Here is a 25157-nt window from a genome sequence, read left to right on the forward strand (position 1 = left end):
TCGAGAACAAACTGAAACATTTTATTTTACTTTACAGATTATCCAGTTCATCAGGTCTGATCACACAGAAGGAAAGAAGGGGTAATCCTTCACTAAAACCTTATATAAAACATCTTAAATTAAACTCCCTTCATTTAACAGTTGCTCCCCATTTTCTCTCTGCCTTCACAGTGGACTCCATCAGAGTCGAGGTCAATTCATTTACTTCTATAAATCCTAAAAGTGACTGGCAAACGTTTAACATGTAACAGAAGAAATGCTGTGCCGTATAGGTAAAGAATTATCCTTGAATGGGTTTTTGTACTGTGAGTTTTGGGGGAAAAGGTACACAGATAAACAAGAAATGAAAGTGAATCAACATCTATTACTCCAAAAGCCAATTCCTATGATGTGCAAAAAAAAAAAAAAAAAAAAGTATGTAACATAGGAAGGATATGACTTTATATCAAAGTGTTCAAAAGATGACATTTTACAGAGTTGGCACTTGGGTGCACTTGATTTTAATTTGCCTCACAGAACGTGGCAAAAGATGGCCAGATAAATTCAGCGAGTCTGAATGAAATATTTAAAAAACAATCTCTGCTCTGGCCTGATGTGCACTGGGTGCAGCACAACTGACATCAGCATGAGATGATTTAACAGTAAAATATACTATGACTCTTTTTGTTTTTGCAAAATTTTTTAAATGGTTGCTTATTTCAGACACAGTACAAATTGAACGGTCTCAATGGCGTACCCTTGTAACATTCAACAACCAAAGAAAAAGTGGCTTACAGCCAGTTTCACATGCAAAGCAGTCACACACTGAGATGTTGCAGGGAAGAGTCATTTGGTTAAAGTTTTTCCTCAGCGCAGACCAGCCCAGAAACACCCGTCACTACTACGGATACACAGAAGAAATAGAAGCAGCTTCTGTTGCTTTTCTTTCTCTTCTGTGTTCTTACAGCCGTTCCTGTTGTGTTTATGGCAGTCGCCTCTCAGAAGAGGCAAACATCCCTCAGATTAACCTGCTCTTATCCTATTTGTGGGAAGAAACCATTTGTTTTCAGGATTTAACAGTTTCAGGTCTTTCTGGACTCACAACTTTCATCCCTAGTGGAAGTTTAGTGATGCCTGTTTTAATGTCTAATTTCTAATGTCTTGATCATGTCATTTATACAGATTTCCCTGTGCTTTTTTGTGTAACACAAGGAACTGAAAATTTGCCAAAAGGAAAGCAAGGATAAATGCGCTCATCTTATTTGGAACCAAACAGATTATGATTGGTTGCTGAAATTGCACAGAAAGAATATATTATTTCCTTTGACCTTTAAAGTCAAGGAACCTAGTTATTTTATACATTTTGAATGCAGTCAAGTCCTGTGTTTATGGCTGAACCTTCCAACTTTAACCATCACAGATCTCCCTTTTTAACCAACAAGAGACAAAATGAGACTGAAGCTGACAGACATGAAATCAAAGTGAATCGACATATAATCACAGCCCAGAGGTTGTTTGTAAAAAAAAAAAAAGTGGTCTTCATGGTTCAAGCAGTCATTACATTAATGAATATTGAGGCGAGTGAGGAAGTAGGGTCCAGTCCATCCCATTTGTTGTGTCGTGAACTCCTCAGTATTTTAGTCATATTTATGTCTATTTCTGCACATGTACATAAAGAGCAACGTAAAAACCGGAATCAAATTCCTTGTATGTGTACACATACCGGGCCAATAAAGCGTATTCTGATTCTCATCTCCGTCGAGACCAAACTCATCAGCATTGTGTATTCCAGTGTGTGTTCCAGCGACTTAACCCACAGAGAAGCCTTCACAGTAAAAGCAAGGCATTTTTAAAAAAAGATCTTCTGCATCTGACACAACCGACAACATTGTGACTCTTGCATGGGTTAATAACAGACATAAAAACATATAAACTGCTCTGGAGAAACATGTTTTGGCTCAGCAGCCAGAAAAATCCACACATACACCCAACATACAAACATGCAGGCGATCATTCCAGTATCAAATTGTACCAGAACTACTCTGTCACTCTTCATGCACATATTTTTTATTTTTTTGGAGGAGGGTCCATTGCTGTTGGTAGCTCTATTTTGGTTGTGTTTTTCTTTCCAGAGAGTCACCGTGTAGGCCTCTAACAAAAATCATCAGAGCAGAGTTAACCATTGGTTTTAACATGGCAGTGTTTGGTAGCATCAGGTTGACCTGGAACAGTGTGAATACGACGTCTTTGTGTGCGTACATGCGTGTCTACAAGAGGCAAGGTGTGAGCGTGTCAAGTGGCTGGTTTTCGTGTCATTGAAGCTTTTTTTTTTTATCCAGAAAGTCACTCAGGCTACTTCCTCTCCCACAGTCTCTAACCAATGTGTGCCATCAGTGAGAGGGGTAACAGTACATTCTTTATGTCACTGTGTTAAATAATAGGGGTCTACGTTATATTTTTATACCATTCAAAACACAGTGCTCCCCCCTAGTTCTCAGCGGCTGTTTTTTTCCCCTCCAAATTGGCTCAGTGTGAGAGCAGGGACATTTCAGTACAGTGGTGTTTGTTTCTGTGACATTGGGACAACATGTTTCCAGCATGTTTTCCCCTCTTTCTCTTCCTAAATCCAGGTATCACACAGTCTGTCTTCATGGATGAGAGGTGTGAGGTTTTTGTGTTGAACAACAACAACAAAAGAGGAATAGTGAGGAACAGAGGTGTGTGACAGCTGGAGGAGGTGTGTGTGTGTGTGAGGGCAGCAGCGAGCTCCCCCCCCTACTTCCTTGCTATAGCAGCTCTTCTCTTTGCTTTTTGCCCCTCGCCGGCCCCTGCCCGTTCCTCAGGGAGCCGTTCTGGGGCCGCAAGAGATGCCCACGCTCCTGCTCCGTCCACGGGACCCCACCCTGCCCATCATCACTGTCCAGGTCAGAGTCTGAGTGCATGAGGGCGGAGGAGGTGGGAGGGGGCACTGGCTTCATGCGGGCTGGTAGGCAGGTGGTGGAGGAGAAGAGAAAGAAACAGTATGATGTCAAAATAATGTTGTGTCAAACCTGGACTAAGCAGGATATTTGATTTAATCCTTTAGGTAGTAGGTGAACTACAATGTGTGGTAGTGGTGTTTGTGTATGTGTGTGTCTTACCAACTCTAGGTGGTTGTAGCTCCAAACTGTCTTGCTCATCAGCTTCTAGTATTTTATACCTGCTTTTGCTTCTGCGCACTTTGCTCTTACGCCTTTCAGGAAAACAAAACAAAAACAAACACACCAGATATCATCAGATGGTGTAGAGGTAGTTAAAGAAGTGGTTAAAATACAATCCCAAGAGTTTAAAGGAAATTCTGCACGTACTATATGTGTCCAAAGACAATAAGTAAAAATCATAACAATATTTGACATTTTAGCAATTGTGCTCACCTGTTGCAGCAACACACCATCCCCCAGACAACTGTTGCTATAGCAACCACAATCATAAAGGATGCTATAGTCACATAGAGTACGCTCCACTCTGAAAACAAAATATTTGTCAGACACAAAAGCAAAGTATGTTATTACTATATAATGGAATACGTGGAACATGAATATATGAGGAGATTAAAGCCATATGAGCTCTATCGTAGTGTTTGGCTTTTTGTTTTTGCCACATTACATCTGATGCACTAACCAACTAAAATATTTTATTAAGATTCATCTCACCACAATTGCTCTCTGCATCTCCAAGCTGAGCTCTGATGAAGTTCTCCATCCAGAAAGGGTGGCAGACACAGCTCCGTGTGAAGGAGTCACACTCGCCGTGACCCGAGCAGTTTAGCTGACAGACTGAAGAAGGACAGCAGCAGAGTACCATATGCATATTATAGAACAAAAACATACAATCGGTGCATTGAATAAGATAACATTGTACAGATTTCACCACAGATGCAAAACAAAGAGTCAAGAAGGATTAGATATAACTATAATAAAAAATAATAATCTTAGAGATTTGACCTTTGAGTTCTATCTGACCATTATCTTAGGTAATAGAGGTCAAGAGGTCACACTGTACTCACTAACTGTATCCACTCGTCGAGCCTTATAGATGAGAAAGTCATTCTTCTGTTTGCGCAGTTTGCTGCGTAGGCCAAGTGCAACGCTGTGGCCAGACAGAGGAGGGCGCCCTGGACCGCCTGACACCAGGAAGACCAAACGAGTGCTGAGGAGGGAGGAAAAAGGGAAAAATATTGACTTTATATGGTATATATAATGGTAGTAATGTCCACCAATCAAGCCAAATCAAGAAAATCTCATTCCAGCCTTTTTCATGGTTATGTTTATGCGTTTCATTACCAGGCTTACACTTGAAAAGCCAAGTTGGGGTTATAATAAAAGTCTGTGAGCATGAGGAAAATATGAGAAAACATTCAGACATACAGGGATTTCAGAACAGAAATAAAACTAAACAAAATAAATAAATCAAAAAAGATGCAGAAAGACTCACCTGTGCTCATTAAACGCACTGATCTCTCGCACAATGATGTCGCTGTCGAGCACGCCCAGTAAAACCCCAACCTGGCGCAGTAGCATGTCGCGCTGACGGTGAGAGACCTGGGATACGGAGACCTCCAGCACCAACTCCACCAGGTCACGCTCCCATATGTCTGATAAACAGAGAGAGGGGGGAAAAATAAGGTGAGAAAGGAGATTAAAAACACAGAAGAGACATGGGGGGGGGTGAAGTGGGAATGGAATGACATGAGAAAAACAGGCTGATTGCAGGATCCATCTGACACTCTAATCTGGGAAAAAGGCCAGAGCACCATAGTGATGGATTAGCTTCTGGCTGTGTTTGTGTCTGTTCACCGTATGCTGCACACTGACCTGCTCAGCCTTCTGCTGTTGGTTGTTGAGTGTCTTGCTGTGTGGAAACCATTTGAAGGTTGTTTGAAGACAAAAATAAACTCACACACAATACAATACATCCTAAGAGGTATTTTGTGACAAAATGCTGTAATGCTGCGATATACCACAAGAAAAGAAAATGTTGTGGTAGTGGATAGAGCAAACACAATAATATAGAAAGTAATAATAAAAAAAGTTCTCTCTCTCTCTCTCTCTCTCTCTCTCTCTCTCTAATCGTCTCTTCCTTACTACAAAATGAAAGCTGCTGCTCTCTGATTATGAGGGAGGAAGGGAAAAAAACAAAACTTTGAATGCACCACCAAACAATTACAAAGAGATGAAAAAGCACAGTGCATCACCAACAGTTTTATATCAGTATATCAGTATAGTTGTCAGTTTGTCTGTTCACTTCACCTGGCTTGACCTCCACTGTGCCCCTGTCAGTGCTGGTCTGTCCCTTACTATCAGTTACAGTCAGGGTGAAGCTGTACTTCCCCTCCACCAGGTTTCCCAGAAACAGCACTGCCTGGTGGTCGGAGCTGTTCAGTACATCCTATTGAAACAAAAAACAAAGTAGTGTTAAAATGTTTATAATTTTTTGTCATTTTCTAACACTGTGGATGTCTGATGGTGGTTACAAGTTAAATCACCATTAGCTGTTTTAGTGTGGTTTAAGTATTTAAAGGTGCTGTAAGGTCTTAAGGTGGAATTAGAGTCATAGAAAACAACAGCCAGTCTCACCCCAGCGGCAGGGCTGCTATCATCTCTGGTCCACAGGTAGCTGACTCCACCTTTGTCATCAGTGGAGTGAGACCCATCTATAGTGGCGGTCCTGGCAGGCAGAGAGATAGGTGGACTCGACACAACATGAGCGACTGGCGGCTGGTCCAGTTCTGGGGGAAAAACATTATGAAAGACACTGAATTCAGAAAACTTATTTGGAAAACACTCAACACTCATGAAAAACTGTATGTTCATTCACTGAGGTGAATCCAGGTACAGTAAAAGCCAGTGTTTCTTGATTGTTGTTGTTGTTGCATCTACGCCAATTACAAAGGAAGAGATTTTGAGAAAAAAATACCTTGAGAGAAAATGTCCTCAATGTTTTGTACATTGTTTAGATCACAGTAATATCTGTTAGAGCTTTTGCAACTACAGATTGTGGTTGATGATTATCTTCCAACACACACACACACACACACACAAAAACCTTCTCTGACGATGACCGTGACAGTGTCGCTACTCTGCAGCTTCCTCTCATCAGTTACTGTCAGGGTGAACTCGTACGTGCCGACCTCAAGACCTGTCATCGTGGCAACAGCACTGTCTGCATTCTCGATCTTCACACCATCAGGACCCCTGGTGGAGGGACAGACGGACAGCAACAGAAAGACAGAGTGTGAAAGAGAGTTTACTGTAGAAGTAAGTATAAACTTTGATGACACTGAACAATAAGGTGTAAACAGAGTTTGGTTTTAAATCAGCTTCTTTTGCACATTTGAATTAAACTGTATTATACTGTATTTGCAATGAAGCTTTTAACTGACTATGTTTCAGAGCCTGCAGCCAATGCAAGTGCCTGCACAGATGTGTGCGTAAGTCTGTGTCTGACTAACTTGGTTTGTTTCCAGTGGTATGTGGCTATCTTCTGGTCATCACTGCTCTTACTGCCATCCAGCGTGGTTCGATCAACTGGCAGCGTCAGCTCTTTCTCCGGTCCTGCATCTGCTACTGGTGGCTTATTGTTTTCTGGAGGATGGAGAGTGAGAGGGACAATGGGATGAGGAAACTAAAAATCCAAATGAAAGATATAGTACTAAGTGTGCTAATGCCTGTCAAAAGTGGCTTGTTGTCCTCTGAGTTTAAATAAAAAACACATTTCTTCCAGGACCAATGCAAATTAACAAAGCACAACATCCCTCAACGATCATCAAAATGGAATCAATAGTGCAGCATTAAAAGCCTTTCAAACTATTAAATGCAGCACTTAAATGTTTGGTCGTTAAAGGCAATATGCATATTTCCTCCAAATCAGATCAGTGTCAAATAGACCAATATTTCAACGAGAGGTGAGAAATAAAAAACGATTGTGCTTTAATTAAAAAAAAAGAAAGAGTGAGAAGGAAACAACAATCTTCTTAATAATACAAACTTTAAAAATCAATTAACATCCCAGAAAACAAAACCCACTATGACAACTGTAATCAGATCAGCAATTCTATGATAATTTCTAATGTATACTACCTGATACAGCACATAAAGGTAAAGTGTATTATCAAAGAACAGCAGTCCTGCTCTGAAATACCTGGAATTACAGACTCTGACTAACAACATGCTGCCATTTCTTTCAGATATTATTACTCAATTGGTTTACATAGTCTGACCTTGCAGGTGGATGTGTGTTCACATAAGAGGTCCTATTCAAACACTGCTAGCCAGTGTGTGTTTGCAGTCTATACACTAGGTGCTTATCAGGTTGAACGTACACGAGCACTCACGTACATCTCCCATTTACTGATGCTGGTGACCAAACGGTAAGCAAATAGAATTTCCTATCAGCAGTTTCACACGGACATCAGCTTCACACATCAATAGAGGTCAAGTATAAATACAGCTACATTATGTACTGATGCTCAGTATGCTCGTCACATAGTGGTGCACAGAAGTGCACACAGCTGAATAAATAGACAAGTAGATAAAACATGAGTTGAAAAAAGTAAGTAAAGAGTGACAGCTATAAGGAAGTAAGAAGCAAAAACTGCAATTAATGCCCTCAGCAGCTGATTAACCAACTATTCCTCTCAACATTTCACTGAAAACACTATTCAAATGTGCTCAGGTGGCATAAACAGGAGCTCTTCATTACTCTCCAGCTGTTTACCTGGCTGTACAATGACTGTGACCTGCGCGGTATCCTGCTGTCCAGCTGAGTCTGTCACGGTCAGCTGGAAGGTGTAGTCTCCCTCCTGCATAGCCGACAGCTGCAAGATTGGTGTCCGTACGCCCTAAAAAGCATAAAAAGATGCCACGGTTAGCCATGATGCTCTTATCCGTGGAAAAATAAATTGAAACTTAATTATATGTATGACTGTCTCACCTGCATCTCCACCACCTTGTCTTTGCTCTCCGGGCTGAGGGACCACTCATAGGACAGGGAATCATGGTCGTCGGTGCTTTGGTTGCCGAACAGAGTGATGGAGTTGCGTGGCAACTGTATGACCTGGATGACATAAGAGGAAAGACCAGCTATCAGTTACCAGGAGTGCACTGGTTTGGTATAAAAAAAAAAAACGTTTAAGAAGAACAACAGTGGTTTGGTGCATTAACGAACAGGGCCATGACGATAGAAAATACTTCAGACCTGGTTAGGGCCGGCATTGGCCACAGGCCGGTAGTCCTTGGCTTTGTGGACTGAGAGGGAGGCCTGTGTGGAGCTTGTGGCTCCGTCTGAGTCTGTCACTGTCAAACTGAGTGAGGACATTCATTAGGTTAAATACACAAACTGTATGGCAAACAGAAATATAAACAATCTCACCTCTGACTTAAATAAAAACAGTCAATTCCTATTTTAGAGGCTCTTTGTAAATGCTTGAGTGGGATGTTTGTAACATATTTATTTATTATTTATATTATATTAATATAATTAATATTAATATATATTTATTGCCAATTTAACTTGTCTATCTAAAAATACATCTGAAACCTTGGGACCTCTCAAAGTAAAAACAATGTCATCGATCTCTACAGGTTGATTAAGGTCCACCTGTACCTGAATGTGTAGTTCCCATGCACCAGACTGGTAAGGGTGAGGACGGGGGTGTCGGCAGAGACCTTCTCCTCCCTCAGGGGACCTTTAACCTCTTCCCAGTGCCACGCCACCACCTTGTCATCATCGGTGCTCTCTGTAAAGAGGAGGAAGGAAGAAGGGCATAGAGGAGGAGGGCCACAAGGGAAATGGGCAGTTAAATACATTTGATAGCATGAGAGGACACGGTAACATATTTTACATATATGGCCTCTCTCTTTAACTGGTGTTAAAGATGTATGTGTGCATGTGCGTGTCATGTGGGACACTCACGGCTGCCGTCTATGACCGTAGAGCTGGTTGGCAAGGAGATCTCCTGGAACTTTGGGGAAACAACGGCAACAGGAGGCTTGTTTACCCGCGGCTCTGTCAGGTGGAAAACAAGAAATTAACTCGCTTACTGAGCTTTACAACAGCTGTTTGCGACTGAGGCAGTATGCACAAGTCAGTGGCTACCTTGGCACAATTACAACTGTGTGTGGGAGGAAAGCAGCCTTGTCTTTCAGCATTAAGATCTGAGTTTATTTAGTCAACAGGAGGCATAACTGTGAAGTGATTCCTTTTAATTTCATATCATTTACACTGAAAGTTAGGGAAGACAGTACCATCACACATTAGCCATGGCCTTCTGAAGACCTAGTGTTGCAGAGGAGCCACACCATATTATTACTAAGCTTAAATAGAATTAGCATGTGGACTATTAGACACCGTTTATATCAAGCTGCAAATTTCCATAAAACAAAGCACTGACAGATACTAAACTACATACAGGCACTGGTTAGAATAACAGCAACATGTTACATTACAATAGTTTTGCGATCATTTTCATTTGAATAATTTCTTTATAGGTTTTTTAAATATTTTATAAAAATATTTTAATTTCAAGCAGAAACTTAGCAAAACATGACAGCATCATTATCAAAACCTCACTGCACATAGCAGTAAAAAGTATAACAACAAAAACTTGAGGCTATAATAGGTTGCACTGTTGTAAAATAAGAGTCTTTCAGTCAGTGTTAATGAGAGTGAGTTGTCACTGTTCCTCTTTGGATATGCTTTCCCACGTTTGCCATATGTTGTGATTTCTTTAGCCTTTTCCACACAGGCGTTTGCCACATCACATAAGTCAAGTCAGTTGTATTTATATAGCAGTATATCTCAAATCACAAATTTGCCTCAAGGTGCTTTACAATCTGTACAGCATCCCCTAAACTATTCAACTTCATATGACTCACTTATGTACTTTCCTTTTTGACTGTTTTCCTTTATTTACAGGAGCCGCTACATGAACTGGTGGTGCAGCAGTTGAAAATATTGTGATGTGGCAAGAGGAAGTCTTAAAATTCAAATCATGACAACATATTTCAAGCACAGGAAAACTGAATAACGGAGGAGGAAGAGGAGTCACAAGCATGTCCTCAATAACACGGACTGACAGACATTTAACAGGATATTTGCTTAACACTAATAATAATAATACAGCCTCAAAAATATCCATCGAGTTGAATGAAGAGCTCAGAAATCAAAAACCAAATGTTGTGAACTTCATCAAGTTATGTCATTTATGTCTGCAGCAACCTTGGTTTGTTTTGAAAGGGGGCACATCAACACTCGCCCCCTGCAAAAGATCACCACAATGTGAATGAGATTTTACATGGTGCTGAATGTTCGACCTCACCTGGTTTGACTGTGACATTGACGTAACCTTCTCCGTGGGCCCCCTCCCCGTCCACGGTCACCTCAAACTCATACAGGCCCACAGTCAGCTGAGAGAGAGAGAGAGAGAGAGAGAGAGAGAGAGAGAGAGAGAGAGAGAGAGAGAGAGAGAGAGAGAGAGAGAGAGAGAGCAAATCAAGCGAGCAGAATGAGGAAGTGATCTTTTAGAGACAATCTGTGTCCTTTACACACTACTGAAACCTTCTGTTCATACATTCAATTGAGATCCAGCTGCATGTTCTATTTTTAGCAGAACATGAATATGAAGGCGGTGATCTGTACCTTGCTGAGTTTAAGTGTCTTGCTGTGCTTTCCTTCCATCTCCCCACTGTAATCTTTGGGATGAGTTATCAGACGCCAGTCAAATGCATAGTTTGTCCCTGTAAATAAATAAATAAATAAATAAATACATTAAACAAAACAGCTCATGCATTTAATTAAAATCTATGAGATAAGGATAATTCCCAGATGAGATTTTAGTATGGTTAGAGCATGTCGAGGACAGATCAAGGGATTAACAAAATTATGACGTGCATTCCTCTTCGTAACTGTATAATCTTTTTCCAATCTGGCAAGTGTTCAGTGTGACATACAGTATGCAGATAGTGACTCAGCAATTCTGTCAAGCAGGTTGTACTTCATCACTCCATTACTGAACACCAAAGATATCATAACATGCCAAATGACAGTCGGTCTGCAATTAGGCTACATAAAAAGTCAAATGAATTTTCCAGACTGGAAAGCTCTGATAACTCACTACCATATGTACACTGGAAAAGCATTAGAAAAATCTACCTCCATGTGTAATATAATTCTGCTACATATTAATGAAAACTGCTGAAATGACATGATTTAATAAACTGTGTGCAACATGTTTCCAGGTAGTTTTCAGGTAATGAACTGCAATAGTTTATCTACTATTTCCATGGTTTTACCTTGTGGGGGAGTTGAGACCACAAAGGCGTTGAGTTCAACCTCGTTGCGGGGCAGCGTGACCTCCACACTCTCTCCTGCTGACACCACCAGCTCCCTCACTGTTGTGGGAAACAACACAGGGTGAGAGATGATGACAAAAAAGTACGGCATGGAAACCAAAAGACAGGAACTGGTCAGAGCGGAGTATTCAACAGGAGACGGATAAATAACACACAAACATAAAGTAATTTTATAGTACCAAATGAAATGATTTAAAAATGTCTTCCCTCTATTTGATTAGAACTTATTGGGTAGATAAATTAAAATAGGCCTTACAGTTGAGAATTTGATGTACAAGTGGGGCAGAGACCACATTATTTTCGTTGCATTCCTCTTACGTACCATTTTTGCACAAATGCATTTAAATACCATATACTGCTCTATAGTATGTGAGATCCTCAGAGGTGTACTCCAGTGATTATTTAACATTAACATTATTGCAATTCCATAACGTTGGGGAAGTCAAGGTATTTGTATTGCACGATCAAAGAATCAAAAATGATGCAGCGGTCTCTTTTTTTCCCTTCTTCCAAGGTCTCCAGATGTAATTTGAGTAAATTGTGTTGAGAATTATATGAAATATGTGGTTTTGTATTGTTTATGCAGTTACTGCAGGCTTAAATATTTGCATCAACTGGAGTGGATAAGTCTGTAGATGTTGGCAAGTTATCAATGTCTGTATATTAGATTATTATTATTATTATTATTATTATTATTATTATTAATTGGTCCTTGGTGGGGGTGGTGGTGTAACTGGGAGAGTTTTAGAGATTTGAATGAGGGGTGAGGGGGATGGGTTTGGAATCAAGTAGAAGAAATTATATGCAATTGTATTTATGTAAAATAGTCCTTTAGCATAACCTTATGAGGTATATTCAAATTAACTGTTATGCATCTACCTGCAAATTCACTTGTGCAAAAAAACAAAAACAATAAAGAAATAATAGCAAACAAAGAACTGATGCAGTCCCTAGTATGGGTCAAGCAAAAAAAAAAAAAAAAAGATAAATTCTGGATCCAACAATTCCCACAATGCAACTCAATAGTTTCTATTCACTAGACCCTCCCTGCCTGATAAACACCTATAGTATGTCACCCATTCCACAGCCTGATTAGTAACACAGGCTTTCCATTAAAAAAGGTTTTAGTCTCCAAGCCCGAAAAATAACCATCGTCGGTTATTTTCTCAGACTAGACAAAACTCCCTCTAAACACGCAGAAGATATTATGCAACTCTCTCACGGGCTGAGTAGTATGTCACATGACTGATTACGATGTGTACAACTGGTTTCCCTTTTAAACAAACAGTGAACTGCGTAAGGTGGCAATGGCAATGTGAGATGTCCTCTTTCAGAATCACAGGTTCTTGTGGTTATGCAAGTCTAAGCTCCTCATAAAAAGCTGCTGACCTTTGTACAACTTCTGTGTTTTCATTTATACCAGCTCAGCTTGTTATTGTTTGTTGTAATAATTTATTGTTAGTCAAAGGAGCTAAAAAGATTTGACCTGTAAGGACATGTATTGTTGGTATTTTTTAAGGTTATACCAGTTAAATTGAGATATTGTCCTTCCGGGAGAAGAAACTGATCATACAAGTCATTCCTGTTTGTAGAAGCCCAGCATGTCTGAGCACATTCCTATTGCTTGTACTCATTTGGCGTCACACCCACGCACATGTTGCTTTCATCTGGAATAATATCTGAGCAGTCTGCCACAACATTTGTGGGCAAAGTACATCCTCATTTTGTCAAACATCAGCCGAAGCAAAACAAAGAAGGAAGAGCAAAGGATCTTTTTCCAATTTTGGGCGACAGAAAGGACAAAGATGTATTTTAATCGACTTTAGTAAAGAAAGGACCTGAAAGTCATGTAAAATCTTCGTCCAAGGCTGCAAAACCACTGTGCTGCTACATTATACATTACTGTAGTTAATAATTAATAAATGAAGACAAGACATATTACTGAATGAGCTGGAAATAGGTGATCGCTGTCTGGGCATGTGACACTAACTGCTGCAGACAGCAGCTTCCTTACCAGCCGGTGTTGGAGTTGTGATGATAGCAGTTGCAGTTGCAGTGGCTGTGGGTGTGGGTGTGCCGATGTCACTGTTATTGGAAGACGCAGCAGTATCGACGGTGTTGTCCACCGTTGAGTTCTGCTGTGATGGAGCTGGAGCAGTGTCTGCACTCCCATTGGCTAACTGGCTATGGTTCTTTTGGGCTGTTTGAAGAAGTGTGATGGTGCTGGGTACTGCTGGAGTAGTGTGAGCTGTTTCCAGTTCAGGACTTTCCTGTAGAGACAGTTAAAAATTGATAAATTGTAGGTTTGAATGATGTGACAAACTCAGGGAACTCAAGGACTCAGGGACTCAATTTGGGGAACCTTCAAGGAGCCACATTATTCATGTTTCTAGGATCATATTTCTTTTTCATTTATTTTTATACTCCCTAATCTACCACTACACTCCTATCTGACTAGTGTGACTGCAAGAATGAGGGTGGGAAGGATTTAAGAAAGAACGACAAAGAAAGGGGAAGAATATTCACTGACTTATTTTAGTGCTGGTACATAAGGCTTACTAATTAACAGCATCTGCTACAAGCAAACAATGCTTCAATATAAACTTTCAAAAACAACCAATATTCAGTGAAGTTACCATGCTGGTTAGTTGTCCAGTGTGCGGTCTGTTGCTTACTGCATGCTGTGCGTGACGAGCTTTTCTGCGTCTTCTTGTGACGGGACCCTTAAAGTAAATTCACAGAGAACGAAGAATTTTTGAAAAATATTTTATAAACTACTATACATACACTTCAACTCAGGGTATCCGACGATACCAATACCCCATCTGATGACAGTGTTCTTTTTTCCCCAAATTTAAATGACCCAGACTGTATTTTATGTGGATCTGCTGAATCTGGCTGCTTCCAGATCCACCTAATAAGGTAAGTATCAACTTAATTAGCTTTAATTGTGAAACAACATGCTCATGTTCTGCTCAAAACTTCTAAGAAGATGATGAAACTTCCAAATAACAGAAGTCGATGTTGACATTACCCTAATTAATGACAGTACCATCTGAAAAGGCATATTGGTCTATCAGGAAAAATGACTAAAACAATAAAATTATTTAAATAAGTCTAGATGTTGTTTCAGCTGCTTTCTAAACCTTTGAGAGTAGCTGAAGGAGGCCGAGGGACTCCTGGTGGGGCTGCGGCAGGGAGGAGATGGGGCAGCCCCTATCCTGCGTGCAACTGAGAAGCACACATCGCCCGCCGAGGCTCCACACGGCGTTGCAGCTCGGATTCAAGCAGCAGGACTCCCAACATGTCGCCCCGCCTCTCCCGTCCGCCAGAGGGTGCCAACCCAGGGTGATGATGCTGCTCCAGTGGATCCCCAGCACCCCGCCAGTCACCCGGCAGAGATTTGCTGACACACCTGGACAGGGACAGAAGGGATGAGAATGATGTACTGTACTGATGTTTGAAGATACTTGTCAAAATGTTTTACAAGTCACTGTGAGAGAGCAATCCCTTTGCAACATGGTCATAGTTAAAAGAGGAGGATGGAAGTTATGAAATAGGGGCGAAAGGGAGGATAACAGTTAAACATTACAAACTGGTTTCCCTGCAGAGAAATTTGAGGAAGAGTTAGTGTAGTGTGTAGTTTGATCAAAAGGATCTGCCAAAGGCGACATCATGGATCCGCCACCGGGCAGCGATTCCCAGGCTTTTCAGATTTCACTTGTTTATATCAATCAGGGCATTGTTGGGTACTCTTGGCATTGTCAAAGGCAAAGGGGCAAAGTGAAACCCACAGTGAATTCCAGCCCCAACTAGTGAGACTTTTCACAGATTAGGCTTTGACTGAACATTTCTCAGAAAAGCTGACATGCAGCTGCAGTCAGCCAAGTCAGCAGCAGAGAGAGGAAGTGAGGCTTTTCTCTGATAAAACAAGACACTGATTAAAACCCAAAGCACAGTGTGCAGTATGCACAAAACTCCATCATCCTCTGAGCCAGACCATATCAGACTCATATCAGCAGTGCAGTGAGCTGGTACAGTTAGCTGCCCTTGTGTGTGTTCCTCTTCAACAGCATTGCTCCGAGTGAGAAAACAATTTTTATTCAAGCTTTTGCAGTATCAAATGAGCTCAATTCAATCCATCCATTGTCTCAGATGAGACATTCATTGTGTAGCCAGGTACAATAAAACAGCACAGACTATAAAATACCACAGACTGTAAAAGTAACACAGGGAGAAATGGGAGGTTATATTTCATCACTACTTAAATGAATGTCCAAACAAACACAGACGCCAAACTAGCCGTGAATAATAGTCTAGGACAAAGGAACACAGCTGAGTCACTCTGTGAATTAAGAAAACTGCAGACCTGTTTCATTTTTGTCTTGCAGTTCTGAATGGTCAACCCACAGAAGCAGATCAAATCCGTAGTTTGTACACACACATACACAAACAAACAAGTTAACAATCATATACTGCAAATATCAGTATTGATCACTTGTGTCATTTATTAGTAACCCCCTTTGAACAGTATTCTCCACTACATTTTGGAAAAATGTAGCTGTCAAAGAATGCAGCACAAGTATTCTACTGGGCTTAGTGATCAGTGGGTATAAGCTCTTGCTTTACAGTGCATCGAGAAAATCTTTTATGTTTACATGCGTTAAGCTAGTCAACACTGATACATAAGAATAAAAAGGTATTTCTATCACTGATCCTATAAAATAGACCCTCAAAACCTTGTTATAATTGTTAAGATTTCAGTCCTTGTTAATTTGGTGGTAACAGGAAGTGCAGTCCCAGACATCTGAGGACTGCAAACACTTCTGAAGTAGCTAGTTTACAGTGCAGCCAAACAAATTCAAGCAGATTTCATGCTGCACACTGCTCAAGTAGTTTTCCCACACAAGGAGGGAACAGTAAAAGGAGTTGGTTACCTTGCCTAGAAGTCAGAGCCTGCAACTCTTCATCTAACAGCTCACGCTAACCTCAGTGACAAATACAGTGCGTGACCTTTGACTGCTTCACAATCCAAGCCACCCCGTGTTGAAAGCTTTTAATGTGAACTAGCAGCAGTAAGTAAATGTTGGGTTTGCATTAGCAATAACTTTATAAGGCTCTGATATGGCTGTAAGGGAGTGTACAGTAAACAGTGAGGCTGATATCAATCATATTAAATTAGAAACAGAAACACTGCATTACAGGCTGCACTGTTTCCTGTGAATCCTGCGCAGGAATGGCAGAATCCGCCACTAACAACGAAAACTACTATACAGAGAGGTAATGTATTTACATTACAGAATGTAAATACATTGAATGGCTATTACTGAACACTGAAAAAATGTCAACCATAAATAGTATCAAAAATGGGGTTTAAATTCATAATAATCTTAATAATTATACATTTTAATATTAGCACTTTTGACCCTGGTGTTCTGTAAACACAAGAAGCGACAATATTTCTAGATATTTTTCAGATAGGATTCAGCTGAGTGCAAATTGCAGTTGGGAGCTTGTCCTGCTGATGGGAAGACCGCCAACAGTTATGGTGGCTTCAAAAGAAAAACAGAAAGAATAAACAAAAAAATGTTCATCGGACCGTCTCAGTGCTATACCCGTAACTGTTGCTACCATGGCAACACAAGAGCTGAGGTTGACTTATCTGTCAGTGTAACTCAAGTCTGGAAAAACACAGGTCTTGCCACATACAAAAACACACAAAAGCACTATAGTTTGTTTGAGAAAGGACCCTTTGGCCTCTGTTTAGTCATCCCATCCCTTGTCCACTCTGTCCCCAACCCCTCAACACAGACACACACACACACACACACACACACACACACAGTCAACTCACAGAGCCCTTATTGTCTTGTTTCACATTGTAACCCACTGAGCAGAGTGGCATCAGAAAGAAGGCACACATACACACACACAGTAGGGGTGCCAACAGTATTCTAACTCTCCGCCTCAGATTAGGAGGACAGTAAACACCAACTAACAACCTAAAACCAAGATTGTAAAAAAAGACTAAGACCCACCCTGAGTAATTAAAGGTGTGTGAATCTACTGTGCAGATGAGTGCTCGTAGTTTAACAGGCACAGATGTGAGTTTCCTTATCAGTTCTCTGTCAACACAGTTGAGTTCAGGATGAGGATTGGATTATTTTACCTGTGGAAGGAGTCAAGAGCCAGAGGTAGGTCAACGGTAGAAGGAGGAGTTGAGGTAAGCTCCAGGTAAGCAGCTTGTGGTGTGCATAGGACATTTTCCACAAGGACCAAGGACCTAGAAAAAGGAAATAGAACTATGTTAGTGGGCTTTAATATTTCCTCTACAGTCATTCAACAGAAGTGGGCCATCAAAGCAAAGTAAAATACCTAAATAACAAAACATTAAAAGGAATAATTTTTGGAAATACACGTATTTGCTGCTTTTGCTGAAAGTTAGAGGAGATACAACTCTGTACACTAAATACGTAGCTCGAGCCAGCAACGAATTTGCTTAGCATAGCACTAAAAGTGGAAACAAGAGTAAACAGCTAGCCTGTCTCTGTCTGAAGGTAACCATGCCCGACCAAGAAATAGTCTGGCACGTAACCCTTGTAACACCACAACGTGTTGTTTTTACAATTTAGTTTTTGTACAGATTTAACAAACAAGATAACTTGTGTAAATTAGTAAGCTTTAGCGGTGTTGGTAGGCAGGCTTTGTTGCCTTTGGACAGAATCTGTTTCTAGTCTTAGTGCTAAGCTAAGCTAACTGGCTGCTGACTGTAGCCTTATATTTACCATACAGAAACGAGAGTGGTGCCAATCTTCTCATCCAACTCTCAGTAAGAAAAGCAAATAAGTGTATTTCCAAAAATGTGTAACTATTCGTTTATTGCAAGGTGTACAATAACCAATGCTGGGATGGTTGTCAGAAGCACAATAAAATGTACTCATTAATACCTCATATAAAAATTATTTTAGAGGAAAGAGCATTAGTTCCAAAAAAAGCCTTGAGTGTCATACTGAGACTGCACAAGATTTTTTAAATTTTATTTGAAGGTTATTTTTCATTTCATTACACCAGGATGACATTCAGTTTTCAGACCTCTCATCAACCATCCGGTCTGCCTTACACCTCTCTCATAGAAATAACAACTGTCAATTCAACTAACCAACTGAATAGATGGTTTACTCAAATACCTGCCCAAAAGTAACCAAGCACACCCACTGAAAAACAAACAAACTGCAACCTGCACACCATGTTTACCTTTCTCCCGGTCAGGCGGTGGAAGAAAGAGGTGTGGCGGGAAGAGAGAGGGAGCGAGGAGTTAGGTTGGCAACAAGGTGCTGTGAGGTGATGGGTGAAGACGGATCAACACCAGCACTTTGTGGAAGAGATCCAACATGGCCGCCTCCGGGGCCTAAGCAGGCTCAGCTGCTCAAACATTACGCTAGTGAGTGCAAGAAAAACGGAGAAAATGATAAGCAAACATGTGGCCATCTAGGGCTGAGCGATCATTTAATATTACTTTATTCTGACTTTTAATGGAAATGGATCGTGATATGATTATATTGTGTTATTGTTTTACAAAATTCTGTTGTCAAAATGAGTGATTCCACCAAATGTAATTAAAAATGAACAAAATTGTTTTACATGAGAAGAGTTTTGTGTGGTGTAATGCATAACAGTAGGATAAAGTTATCAGAAAAATATTCTTGATATTTTTTTATAGTGATTTCAGCCATATTGGCCCCCTGATAGGAATTATTCAGGTTTTTCCTCCTTCTCTACCTTGATTACTGACAGACAACAGTACTTTAGTTCTTTAGAGAAGCACTCCACAGAATTTGAACAACCGATAACACATCAACTTGATAATAACATTTCATGCAAATAAGATTCAACCAATTCAAGTGGAGATACTGACATTGGATCTAAATATTAAAATATGGTAATGACAAGCACTTTATCATCAAAAACAGGGGAAGAAGGAGAAAATAAAGGATAATTTAGTTTAGCGGTTTGGTGGTAGCAAACACTCCACATCTTCCCTTTACATAAGAATTCAAGCTACTGCCTTCTGCTGTAATTATGACATGACAGAAATAAATATCCCCTGTTTAAGCGTAGTTTAACAAATACAATAAGTCTGTTTCATTATGCCACAATTCTCATACTATACTGTTGACAGTAACATGACTCCCAATCCTGTGAGTTCACTCCTTTTAACTATACATTCCTTTAAACACAGAAGTGAAAAGGGAAAATTAACAAAACAGGTAATTTTACATATTTCTGTGAGTCCCTCTGTCTTAGCCAAAAGCATAGCTCACACATTATGTGATATTCACACTCGTAACTATGCAATCTGTCAATCATTGGTGTCTAGTCTTGTAGCATTACAACCTATTACTCAGCCTGTAGCAGTTAATATCTGGGAATACTACACTCTGGAGGATTGCTGTTTATATTTCTGCCTCTCTCCTAAGCTCTTATCTCTCTCCTGTGCAACCATCACAGCAATAACTCAATACACAGCAGTTTTATCACACAATTGCATCCCTCACTGATCCTCCATACTATTGTTTGAGCTCTTTGTGGCACTTGTTGCAAGTCACTCTGGCTAAAAAAGAATCGAACGTGGGTCAGCCCCACGTGGGATACACTGGTTGAACATGAATCCTTGATGTAAAAGGGATATAAGTGCCATCACAAAGTTACTTTATCCAATTTGACAGCACAGTGGAAAATGTAACATATGTTAAAATAAGCTCAAGACAGAGTCACAGGCCATCCAGACCCCTGAATTAACTTTCTAATGCTTAAAATGACCTTTCCTCCAGGAAGTGAGGAGGACATTTCTCATTTCAAAGAAAGTAATGCGCAGTGATAATAAAATCATGCTAGAGAACACTTAACTTGTTGAATGAGTCACAAAAAAGTCACAAAAAGAAACAAGATGCAGATTGTTGTACAATCACTGAGAATGATTAACATTATGTTCTTTTTTCATGTGAATCTATTGTCTTGAGGTGCAAAGTAACACTTCAGTAAGGCAGACTTACTATTTGATGAGAAACGCATGGAGTTAGTCTGAGTAAAAGAGCCATACTGCACTTTTTCTCATACAACTTCTTACAGCTGAAGGGACTAAAAAAAAAAGGGGGGGGGGTGAACAGTACGGTCCTGGGACACTTTGTTCAGGATGTCAGCAGGCCTCTTCTCCACAACGTCTCACCAGGAGACTACTATGGAGAAATATGGTAATAAATCAAGCACCTTTCACAAGCATCTGCTGTGCAGACAGTCTGTAAATGTTTGTTAGATGCTATATATCCATACAGATGGAAATAATGTTACTTTATCTCCACTGGTCAGTATTTAAAAACATGCAGATGATGAGATTGTAATTTTGTAATTTCACGATAGCAAATAATTTTGTCTAAACTGAAGACACATTCTGTACATCAACTGTATTATATTTATTAAAATTGTAATGTTGCTATAATACATTTTACAAACATGCTGTTTAAAAAAAAAAAACCACACAGCAAAGTTGTGATGACCAGGCACAGATCACCAGCTCTCACACTCACGCAACATGAACTGCTGACACAAACCTGTATGGTCTGTCTCCTTATGTGAATCTGCATTCCTGCACACAGATGCTTGAGTCCCAGCAGCCTCCTTCTGTGCTATAATCAACAGCTCAGTAAGTCCCAAATCCACAAACAGTCATTTGTCCTCCTTTTTCTCTCCCAGGTAAGCCACTAAAATAGAAAATAAGCTCCAGGTAAAAATAATCCAGACAAAAAATTTGAGGGATTCAGTCACGTTTTTTTCTCCTTGCTTAAGTCACAACACTGTAGATTTGCCTTATTACTGCACAGCAAATGCCACAGACTGATTGAGTGGGTGCAGCAGCAGTAACGCTCAGGTGGACCCGGTCACCTGGGCTGATGACAGCTCAGCCATTACAGACATTTCAATACCTACTTTTCCCTTGAGAAGTTTCTGCAAAACAATGATCCCCGTGTCTAAAACCCCCCTTATATCCGGAAAGGACAAGTTCTCTCTCTCTTTGTCTGTTTCTTCCTCCTCTTCCTCTCTCTCTCTCAGTTGCAGCAGTCAATAGTGCACTTGTCAGCTCTGTATTGGCGTCTAGGCAGATAGGTTGGTGGAGCTTTCTCTGTAATGACACCAAGTCCCACGCACAGCTTCTTCTGGCTGCCACAGGGAAGGAAAATTAAGTTGTTTTTATTTCTCTCCAAGGCCGAATCCTTGAAAAAATAAAAATATCAACAAAATAATAATAACCCTCCAATTTTGCTGTGACAACTACAGGAACATCCTTACAGCAACAACTATTCTAATCCTAGGATGATATTTAAATGGCTGCAATACAAGTATCACAGCAAGACCATAAACCCCTGTGTATAGGAATATAATACACAATGAGACCATTATAGGTTAACCTTACAACTGAGTAAAATCTCTGACTGTATATATAAACGCTATTAGTCTATTTTTCACCAGAAGACTCATATCAAACTCAGCTTGCCTTCTACTTAGGTTACTTTTACCTAATAATCTCATTAATTTTAGTCGCCTTTTCTGATTTATTGCATTAACTTTGTTAATATGTGCATCCCAACATATGCGATGTTGGGATGCACGTTAACAGTTTTATGCCTTTTCTTGATATTATGTTTAACACTGAACTGCTTTTAACTTGTTCTTATTTCTTGGTTTTACCAATACATTCCTTTTAGTTATTGCTGTGTCTTCGTGTTTTTACTGCTATTGGACGTCACTTTTGGTTTTCATTCTGTTTACTGATGGATGAGTCTGTTTTGATGTCTCTGTTTTTGTGATGCTGCAAGTCAAATTTCCCATGCCTAACAATAAAGACTTAACTGAACTGTCAACAAATTGCTTAGTGGATCAATAGAAAATAGAAAAGCCATTTATTAAGACCAAACTGCTGGTTAAAGCCTCACAAAGACAAAAAGTTAATATTAAAGATGAAAACTAAAGGTTTTTTTTATCTCTTGATCTGACTAAATAAGGAACATCACTTTAGGCGGCATGTGTTGGGATCTATAACTATTTCTACTTTATCAAGTAAATGATAAACTGATCAAAAGAAATTAGCACAAAGAAAAACCAATCATGAAAACCATTGTAAGTTAAGCACTACTCTATAGGAATGATTGATTCTTACAGAGTATGGATTAATTGACTGGTTAAAGTGCAAATAAGTGACTGCATGAATGAAACTGTCAATCAAATGAAATGCACGAGTAAAAAGCACTGGGATAATATCTCCGAGACATTTCATCCAAAATGGTGGGCTCCTGCATTATGTATTTTATCAGCCTGAAAACAACAGTCAGGGTTTATTCAAGATACGATCTCTCTGTCAGATAATTTAATAAAGGCCGATAGCTACATCCTGCGTAGTCCACTGCACTATCACAATATTACAAACGAGAGCCGGTTGAATAGGTAAGAAGGCACTTCGTATCTAGTAACTCTTCCTCATTTCGTTTTTACAAGGCATGAAGGTTGAGGTTGAACACCATAAGGTATTTCACCTGTATAATCCGGGATGACCCCCGTTTAAGGCACCTTGAGGCTAACAGCTGCTGGCACTCGCTTTCACTACCCACCGCGCAAGACCGCGGATTAATTCTGTGCGTTTTAATGGCAATTGTCACGCCACTATTAAAGACAGAAAAGTGTACAAGGACTTACAGTTACAGAAAACGGAGCAGTCTTTCACTTCGATCGGTCGATGTGATGTGTTGTGTCGTCGCTGTTGTTGTCCCCTGTTCAATTAACTGGGTCAGTGTTCCCCCAGCCTGTACAGCTGATGTGACTGTGATCAGTCAAGCAATTTTAGTGATACATGCGTCCGGTGTCTGGATTTTCAAAATACAGCAATTAGTGACACAACCGTTGGAGCGTTTTGTTGCCGATAAAAGCACAATAGTTTAAATTAACTGTGCTGCTGAGAAGGAATATGTAGTAAATCAAATTATATTACACAGACACCTATTTCAATTCTACTTTTGCCTGTGCTGCATCTTAAAATAACCTGAAGACGGCTAAAATGAATAAGACTACTACTTCCGCCATGCGCCACCTGCCGACCAGCTGTCAATGGCGAACACGTTCAGCTCAACATAAACAGATAAACAGATAACCTGCCTAACTTTCGTAATTTTTGAGATATAATTAGTGCTATAAACGACAAAAAAAGAGTAAAACTGTCTTCCATGACCTCAAAAACAAAGGTTCTTCGCTTGTTCTACGTTTCAACACGGACCAAAATGGCGTCTCCACCTTCCAACTATCCCTCTTGCGATTGGTTCTTTGACATTGTTGCACCGTTTCCATTGGTTCCTTGCAACGTTATTTTGACAATTCACTTGTGGAAAGTGCTCACGAGCTGTTGTCGCGTGTGAGAGGGCTGTAAACACCGTAAGTTATTTTCTGAACGTTTACTAATTCAAATGTTAAATATCAAATTCCTGCCAACCGTTACTTAGAATGACTCAGCAAACCAACTGAAAATCATTGAATAAGGCTACTCTTGTTGTACCCTCAACGGTGTGGCGCTAATGACATGATTATCAGTGTGTTTTTCAATTCCTTTTTTAAAGTTTGCTCTTGGTTACCAAGGTTATAATGGCTGACAGTGCCGACGCTACACCTGTCGTGAGCAGCCAGCCTCCTGGAAAAGAGGAGCAGGGAGGAGGTGAAGGTGGAGGAGGCTCAGAGAGGGATGCAGGAGGTGGTTTGACTGATGCCCAGACAGAGGTGTTGGAGAGGTGTCTTCATTCACTCAGGCATGCTAAAAATGACAGTCACATATTGGCTGCTCTTCTGCTGGTATGTGTCTCTCTATGTGTGTGGTTACGGTGAAATAAGAATACACAGTATCTCCACTGATCCTCAGCATTAATATTGTTAGTATAGCTACCAACTGTTTGCCTGTAAAACTAATACATATGTAAGTACTGGCATCTAGAAAAATCTTTGCAGTAGTTTAATTTATGAATCCATAACAGTGGAAGGAGAGGTGGGTTTAAAAGCAGAAAACAGAGGACATTTTCTCAACATATAAATGCAGTGCACTAGGGACACAAAAAAGGGCTTAGACTGGTAGCTACTCGGGAATGACTCCCCTCCCTTTTTCCTTTTTGTTAAGTTTAAGTTTAACCACAAGTAGTGCATAAACGATAAGTCAATTAATCGATCAGCCCATGGACAGGAAATTCATTTTAATTTCAACAAGTCATTTTTCAAAAAGAGCCAGACATTCTCTGTTTCTTGCTTTTCAAAATATGAGGTGTAGCGTTTATCTATTTTATGTCAGTGGATACTGAATAACTTGGTTAAGCAACTTCCCAGAACCTTGGGCTGTGATTTTTCATTGTTTTCTGAGATTTTATAGACACAATGATTAATCATTAAATTATTGATCATATAATATAAAAAATATAAAAAAACAACAGATTACGCAGCAGTAGTTTTTAGTTGCAGCCCTAACTAGGACCAGTGACTGCATTTACATGAACTGCAATATTCCAATATTAACCTCATAATAAACATATAGTCTTTAGTCTACTCTTATTGATATGAAACGCTTCTCAGTATAACGCAGTATATTTCAACAGCATCACAACTGACACCTTGTAAAATGACCATAAAATGTAGAATCAACTCCTCTGTAAACCGGTTTCAACAAAAACTGAACATAATAACTTTCTCGAAGGAAGGATTTATAGCAGA

At 40.0% G+C, this 25157-nt stretch overlaps 2 protein-coding genes across 9 annotated transcripts in view; one reads left to right on the plus strand and one right to left on the minus strand.

The window, feature by feature from the left end:
* Window positions 1–23745, minus strand: kiaa0319l (KIAA0319-like ortholog). Of its 7 annotated transcripts, XM_044172968.1 has the most exons (27): window positions 23644–23745; window positions 23115–23281; window positions 20978–21584; window positions 20423–20605; window positions 18624–18807; window positions 17539–17652; window positions 14516–14784; window positions 14006–14092; window positions 13384–13639; window positions 11310–11408; window positions 10657–10754; window positions 10337–10424; window positions 8932–9024; window positions 8623–8755; window positions 8215–8320; window positions 7951–8073; window positions 7735–7858; window positions 6470–6602; window positions 6064–6212; window positions 5595–5746; window positions 5268–5406; window positions 4453–4612; window positions 4025–4167; window positions 3672–3794; window positions 3393–3483; window positions 3120–3211; window positions 1–2962 (listed from the first exon to the last, which is right to left on the minus strand). In XM_044172968.1, exons 6-27 carry the CDS (start codon window positions 17630–17632, stop codon window positions 2766–2768), a joined length of 2949 nt encoding a protein of 982 aa, XP_044028903.1. In that variant the 5' UTR covers window positions 17633–17652; window positions 18624–18807; window positions 20423–20605; window positions 20978–21584; window positions 23115–23281; window positions 23644–23745; the 3' UTR covers window positions 1–2765. The 7 variants fall into 7 exon arrangements, with proteins under 7 accessions (XP_044028903.1, XP_044028901.1, XP_044028904.1 ...); XM_044172966.1 differs by having other exon boundaries at window positions 20978–21127; window positions 23115–23694; XM_044172969.1 differs by having other exon boundaries at window positions 20423–20602; window positions 23115–23694.
* ncdn (neurochondrin) overlaps window positions 23702–25157 on the plus strand; it is a 7686-nt gene continuing 6230 nt past the window's right edge. Inside the window, exons 1-2 of one of the 2 annotated variants that reach the window (XM_044172973.1) lie at window positions 23702–23843; window positions 24045–24254. In XM_044172973.1, coding sequence (XP_044028908.1) covers window positions 24051–24254 — 204 coding nt within the window. In that variant the 5' untranslated portion in view covers window positions 23702–23843; window positions 24045–24050. Of the gene's footprint in view, window positions 23844–24025; window positions 24255–25157 lie in introns of both variants that reach the window. The other variant, XM_044172975.1, reaches the window with a different exon arrangement.

This window comes from Siniperca chuatsi, linkage group LG17, assembly GCF_020085105.1.
Source record: "Siniperca chuatsi isolate FFG_IHB_CAS linkage group LG17, ASM2008510v1, whole genome shotgun sequence".
NCBI lineage: Eukaryota > Metazoa > Chordata > Actinopteri > Centrarchiformes > Sinipercidae > Siniperca > Siniperca chuatsi.